This window comes from Panthera uncia, unplaced genomic scaffold (genome assembly GCF_023721935.1).
Source record: "Panthera uncia isolate 11264 unplaced genomic scaffold, Puncia_PCG_1.0 HiC_scaffold_454, whole genome shotgun sequence".
Taxonomy (NCBI): domain Eukaryota; kingdom Metazoa; phylum Chordata; class Mammalia; order Carnivora; family Felidae; genus Panthera; species Panthera uncia.
In genome coordinates this window covers 15,587-21,903 of record NW_026059599.1, presented here as the reverse complement: position 1 = coordinate 21,903, position 6,317 = coordinate 15,587, and the positions used below count along the sequence as shown (strand labels likewise).

The window sequence follows — 6,317 nt, the reverse complement described above, 5'->3', positions numbered from 1 at the left end:
TGGATGGAGGGCGCCGCGCGCCCTGCCCGCTGCTCGGCGTGACGCGGGCCCGGCGCCCCGCGCCCACCATGTCCTACCCGCAGGGCTACCTGTACCAGGCGCCCGGCTCGCTGGCGCTCTACTCGTGCCCGGCGTACGGCGCGTCGGCGCTGGCGGCGCCGCGCAGCGAGGAGCTGGCCCGCTCGGCGTCGGGCTCGGCGTTCAGCCCTTACCCGGGCTCCGCGGCCTTCACGGCGCAGGCGGCCTCCGGCTTCGGCAGCCCGCTGCAGTACTCGGCCGACGCCGCCGCCGCCGCCGCCGGCTTCCCGTCCTACATGGTAACCGCGCGCGGGCGAGTGCCGGGGGGGTGGGGGGGCGCGATCGGGACGCGAGGGCGCGGGGAGGGTGCCGTGGGCGGTGGCTCCGGGGTCTCGGACCCGGGCCGTTCGCGCCGCTGGCGGGCCCGGCCGGCCCGGCGACGTTACTCAGGCCGGGGGTCCGTGCAGCTTCTCCCCTGGCTCCCGGGGTGACGTTCCCAAAGAGCCCGAAAAGTGCGACCCCGCTGCTGGGGTCGGGAATCCGTCCCGGGTGGTCCTCGGTTCGCGCGCCAAAGCCTGGCGAGGGGTCCGGAGCGGGCCGGGGGCGCGCTCCCCTTGGCTCGGGGAGCGGGTCTCGGCTCCTCTGGGGCCTCCGCGGCGACCGCGGAGCGCTTGGGGGTTACTCGTGGGGCTTGGGGTCACCGGGTTGGGGGAGCGGGGGGAGCAGCGGGCGGCGGCTCCGGGACCCCTCCTGGTGCGCCACGATCTCGGCCTTTTTCTGTCCCACAGGCCGAGCTTTCGAAAAACGGTGTGGGCGGGCGTGTGGCAGCCCCGGTCGCCGCGCCCGTCCCCTGCGTGCCGCGGCCAGCTACTGCTCCCCCGACCGGGGGTCGGCCCGCGCGCCTCTGGTTCCGCAGCTGGGCCCGGCCCGGGTGCTGGTGACGCCCGTTTCGGGCGAGCGAGGCCGTTACGGGGGGAGCCGGGGGCAGGGGGGGTTGTCGCCGCAGCCCGCCCTCGGTGGGATTCCAGGGCAGCGGCCCTGTCGCCGGGGCCTTGGCGGAGGCTGCAAATGTCTCGAATTTAAACGTTAAAGGCTGAATTAAAATGCTAATTACCGCGTATTTGAAGAATTCGAAACGGTGACTGGCTTCTGAGTTGCAAATTGGATTTGCCGAGCTTTAGAGCGGTGAATAGCCGAGCGGGGGCTCTGGGGTGGTTTTTTAACCATATAAGGGCGGGGAAGGGGGAGAAGGGGGAGCCAGCCAGAGAAATTTAGATATCAAGAAAGTACCTGCGGGCCTGTGTCTGTGCACGTCCGCGTGCATCCGTGCCCGCAGCTCAGGGACAACGGGGGGAAGTTGTGCGGTTTTAGCAAAGTGAAATAGTTCAAAAATTCGAGGTTAGAACTGCAGCGTTTTCGTGGTCAACAGCCTGTCTTGCGTTATGCGCTGCGGGCTTTTTTTTTTTTTTTTTTTTTTCCCCCCTGCTCTTTTGCTGCCGGGAAATGAGGCTCCAGCGCGGTCCTGACCCTGGGAACGGCAGCGTCGGGAGGGCGGGTGCGGGCCAGGTCCCCGCGCACCCCATTCACCAGGCTCTTGTCGGTTCCAGGGCGCGCCCTACGACGCGCACACGACCGGGGTGGCGGGCGCCATCAGCTACCACCCGTACGGCAGCGCGGCCTACCCTTACCAGCTCAACGACCCCGCGTACCGCAAGAACGCCACGCGGGACGCCACGGCCACGCTCAAGGCCTGGCTGAACGAGCACCGCAAGAACCCGTACCCCACCAAGGGCGAGAAGATCATGCTGGCCATCATCACCAAGATGACCCTCACGCAGGTGTCCACCTGGTTCGCCAACGCGCGCCGGCGCCTCAAGAAGGAGAACAAGATGACGTGGGCCCCGAGGAACAAAAGCGAGGACGAGGACGAGGAGGAGGGCGACGCGGCGAGGAGCAAGGGGGAGAGTCCAGACAAGGCGCAGGAGGGCACCGAGACCTCGGCCGAGGACGAAGGTGAGCGGGGCCGCGGCTGGCGCGAGGCCGCGGGGAGCTTTCTCCCCAGGCGGGCGCAGAGCCGAGGTCCGGGGAGACGCCGCGCGCCGCCACCCAGGATCGCGTGGGGCCGGTCGAGTCCTCGGGCGCTTCCCGGGGGAGGCCCTGCTGCCCCCGCCCCGGGGGTCGTGGCCGGGGTGGGGGATCACGTGGGGGGCAGGGGGGGGTGGGGGTGCTGTCCCCGCGCACCACAGCCATGCCCGCGCCCCTGCAGGGATCAGCCTGCACGTCGACTCGCTCACGGATCACTCGTGCTCGGCCGAGTCGGACGGGGAGAAGCTGTCTTGTCGGGCGGGGGACCCCCTGTGCGAGTCGGGCTCGGAGTGCAAAGATAAGTACGACGACCTGGAGGACGACGAGGACGACGAGGACGACGGCGAGCGGGACCTGGCGCCGCCCAAGCCCGTGACCTCGTCGCCGCTCACCGGCGTGGAGGCGCCGCTGCTGAGCCCCCCGCCCGAGGCCGCGCCCCGCGGTGGCGGCGGAGGCGGCGGCGGCGGCGGCAAGATGCCCCTGGGCAGTCGGACGTCGCCGGGCGCGCCGCAGCCCGCCAGCAAGCCCAAGCTGTGGTCTCTGGCCGAGATCGCCACGTCGGACCTCAAGCAGCCGAGCCTGGGCCCGGGCTGCGCGCCGCCGGGGCTGCCCGCGGCCGCCGCGCCCGCCTCGACCGGGGCGCCTCCGGGCGGCTCCCCGTACCCCGCCTCGCCGCTGCTCGGCCGCCACCTCTACTACACGTCGCCCTTCTACGGCAACTACACAAACTACGGGAACTTGAACGCGGCGCTGCAGGGCCAGGGGCTCCTGCGGTACAACTCGGCGGCCGCGGCCCCCGGAGAGGCGCTGCACTCGGCGCCCAAGGCGGCCAGCGACGCGGGCAAGGCGGGCGCGCACCCGCTGGAGCCCCACTACCGGCCCCCGGGCGGCGGCTACGAGCCCAAGAAAGGTAGGCTGCCTGCGGCGCGCGGGTCCCCGGGGAGCCAGCACCCCCCAGAAAGCCGGGCGAGGGGCCGGGGCGACCCTGGGGCGCGGCAGGGGGAGCCTTTGTTGTTGAAGGGAGGGCAGGGAGTAGGCGGAAAGCCGGGCTCCACCAGCAGTCGCGGGGAGTGGGGGGGCGTGTAGCACGGGGTTGGGGGGGGGGGGAAGGGCCGAGCGCCCCTGGCCTTGCAGGAAGGCTTGCCCCTAATTGTCTCCGTTTTACTTAGCTTACCGTTGTTATTACTGTTAGTATTATTATCCTGATTGATTCGTTTCGGCAAAAGACCGATTGTCACCAAATGCAAATTGCAGTTTGCCTTCCCGTTGGTTGGGCTTAAGCTGCAGAGTGTTCTGGGTTCCCGGAGCCTCAACTGACTCTCCGCTCCCGCCTTTGCCTGCAAGGAAACAAACCGTCCTAGCAACTCTGAGAGTCGCCCGTTCTTCCAAATAGACAGCGAGAATCTCGGCCCCTTCCGCTGGCCTCTCCCGGGTGCCTCCATTGCTCATAATTCAGGCTGGAGTTGTTAAGACCTGTGGAAGGAACTCAGGGGGGCAGGAAGAGAAAACGGGAAGAGGAAACATGCCCCCAGTCTGTCTCCAATAGTGGGGGGAGGGGGGAGACAGTTCCCCCAAAGTGTTTTGTGCGTTTGGGGAGCGAGTGTGCATGGGTGTGCGGGCTGGTGGGTGTGCAGCTGTCTGCGAGACAGATGGCTCTGGGGTCAGGTTCTGACTAACTGCCCCCTCCCCTGACAGATGCCAGTGAGGGCTGCACCGTGGTCGGTGGGGGCGTCCAGCCCTACCTATAGAAGCCCCAGCTCAGCAATGCAAGTAAGTGGGGACCCTGGTGTCACCTCCCACCCCCCCCCCCAGCCTCCCTCCACCAAGTGAGCTGTAAACTTGCTTAATGTATGTTTGCTGCCTCTGGTCCTGGAGTCTGAGGACAGAGCACTGCAGCGTTCTTTGGTCTTTTTGTTTTGTTTTGTTTTGTTTTGTTTTTCCTTTAAGTGGGAACCTAGCTGGTCTCTATAGAGTCCCCCCTTTGCCACTCCAGTTCTGCTTTGAAGAATCACTCCTTTCACTGGAATATGTATATGGAACCAGTGCTGTTGTTTCCTCTCTGAAAAATAGATTACTAAAATTTGGGTATCTGTATGCAGTGGGGGACCGTTTTTACTGCACTACACACATAAATAGCTCTGATGAGCTGGTGTTGCAGAGCGTGGGGCATCAGAGCCTTTAGAGGTGGTGTTTGCAGAGTAAGCCCGAAGAGAAGTGAGCCGCACTGGCCGTTTATCAGGCCTGGCCCCCGTGTCCAGATGGACTAGATAGGACCCTGCAGTTCGCCTGGCTCACAGCAGCATCTCAGAAAAATACCTACTTTACAACTAGGCAAAATACCTAATCACACATCTCGAAGATGTTGGGAGAGAGGCGGAATCATTTCAGGTCGACTCATTTTTGTAATGTGATAATGTTGATGTGGAACTGAAGGATTTGGGATGATTTGGTTTTTTCCTTGGTCCACAGGTAGGTGTCACAATTGCTTTGGAAAAAAAAAAAAAAAGTCAGCAGGCCATTCTCTCTCCCCAAGTTCATAAATATACAGATAGAAAAAACCCATCTCTAAATCCGGACCGCATCTTGCCCCACTGTAAAGGAGAAGGAGCCACAGACTCTGACAGAACAGACCTTTGTTGGACATAACGTGAATTTGTTGGCATAGTATAGCTTCCCCCGATGTATGTGTGACTTTTGAAAACAATCTTTTTTCTCAGGATATCTTGAATTGATCACTTCATTGCCACGGTATATATTCTATAGGTGTGATAGGATTTACTGTAAAATTTATTTGTAAAAGATGTACACAGTAGAAATAAAACGTGATTGAAGAACTTGAGTACTTAAGAAGTGGAAACAAATTTGATATTTATTTTTATAATGATATAAAGCTTCTAGTAATTTATGCAAGTTGTATTGCAATGGAATCTAAACTTTTTGTAAATAAATTCTGCCTGGTTTTTATTTGAACATTGCTGGTTATACAATCTTTGTTGGTTGTCTAACAAGAATTCTCTACTAATTTATATCTTAAATTGTAAATAAAAACAGACTAGTCTACAACAATATGGTGTTTGGGGCTCATTTTTCCTAGGAGAGTGATTTGGGTAGGGAGCCCCAGTTCGTAGCAGCCCCTCCTCGCCCCCCCCACCCCAGGTGATATGACCTCAGGCATTTTAATGAAAATGTGTAAAATAATCTCTCCCTTCTCCCGCTCAAAAAAAAAAAAAAAAAAAGGAGGGGGTGGAGGAGAAAGGCAGATGAAAAAGAAATACACAGCAGGCCAATAATGTACAGCTTTAGAATATTTATATGCACATGTATTGCAAGAAAATTAAGACTTTTGTGCTCTGAATATGCAAATTACTTGTTAGCCTACATTTTTTTTTAACTTGGCAAAATTCAATGACCTGCCGTACTTTCGCATCAGGATCCATTTTATATTTATTTCCATGCTGGCTTATTGAACCTCCTCAGGAACGTAAGCCTGAGAATCGCGATAAAAGCCTGCAGTGCAGAGTCACTCCTCCGACCATAAATTACTGATGGAAGTAATTGTTTATTTTAAAGCCCAAATTACCCAAATTGGCATAGATTATTCGGATTTATTGAATGACTCCGTAGCTCTCCTTTTCATATAACTCACGTTGAACGCAAGGCGAAAATCTGGGAGGAGAGATTTATTTTCCTTTCAGTGGCTCTTACCCTTACCCTGGGGGGAAAGAAAAGTGTAAACGACCTTAGACTGCGGCCTGGGCTGCTCACTCTCTAATTATAGGACAAGTCCAGAATTTGTAGGCAAGTAGCGTATTCCCTTTGACTGGTATCATAAAAGCAGCAAACCTGTCACCTTAATTTTCAGCAAAATTATATGGATATCCATATAATATAATTTCAGAAAAGAAATGAACAATCATTTGTTTCCTTTCCAAAGATAAATTGAGTGAATATAACTTACGGTTATAAAACAAGAATAATAGCTTCTTAGATTGCCCTTTAATCAATCATACACTTATCTTTCAAGAGGTTCATCTATTTTATTCCATGATTAATAATGCTACAGCATGAGCCCATTATTGGATCCCAGCGGGGGACGTCCCGGATGCTTTTAGCTGCTTTGGAATGGTCAGTTGGGGTTCATTATGGGCTGATATTGAACAATTTATAAAATCTTGTCTAAACATCTGCCAGGGACGATAGGCCGATGTGTCTGC

The 6,317-nt window shown here is 57.7% G+C and overlaps 1 protein-coding gene across 1 annotated transcript; it reads left to right on the top strand.

Annotated features, from left to right (window-relative positions):
- The first annotated feature begins 10 nt into the window (after positions 1 to 10).
- Positions 11 to 5,309, top strand: LOC125918112 (iroquois-class homeodomain protein IRX-2). Its single transcript, XM_049624154.1, has 5 exons — positions 11 to 317; positions 1,626 to 2,031; positions 2,285 to 3,013; positions 3,799 to 3,873; positions 4,573 to 5,309. The coding sequence occupies exons 1-4, from the start codon at positions 69 to 71 to the stop codon at positions 3,849 to 3,851; spliced, it is 1,437 nt and encodes a 478-aa protein (XP_049480111.1). The 5' UTR covers positions 11 to 68; the 3' UTR covers positions 3,852 to 3,873; positions 4,573 to 5,309.
- Positions 5,310 to 6,317: the final 1,008 nt, after the last annotated feature.

What these genes read in the sequence shown, in the direction of transcription:
- LOC125918112 (XM_049624154.1), top strand. Translation starts at nt 69, where the DNA reads ATGTCCTACCCGCAGGGCTACCTGTACCAGGCGCCCGGCTCGCTGGCG. An exon ending in GACCTCGGCCGAGGACGAAG is followed by an intron (nt 2,032 to 2,284) that starts GTGAGCGGGGCC and finishes GCGCCCCTGCAG; the next exon opens with GGATCAGCCTGCACGTCGAC. An exon ending in CGGCTACGAGCCCAAGAAAG is followed by an intron (nt 3,014 to 3,798) that starts GTAGGCTGCCTG and finishes CTCCCCTGACAG; the next exon opens with ATGCCAGTGAGGGCTGCACC.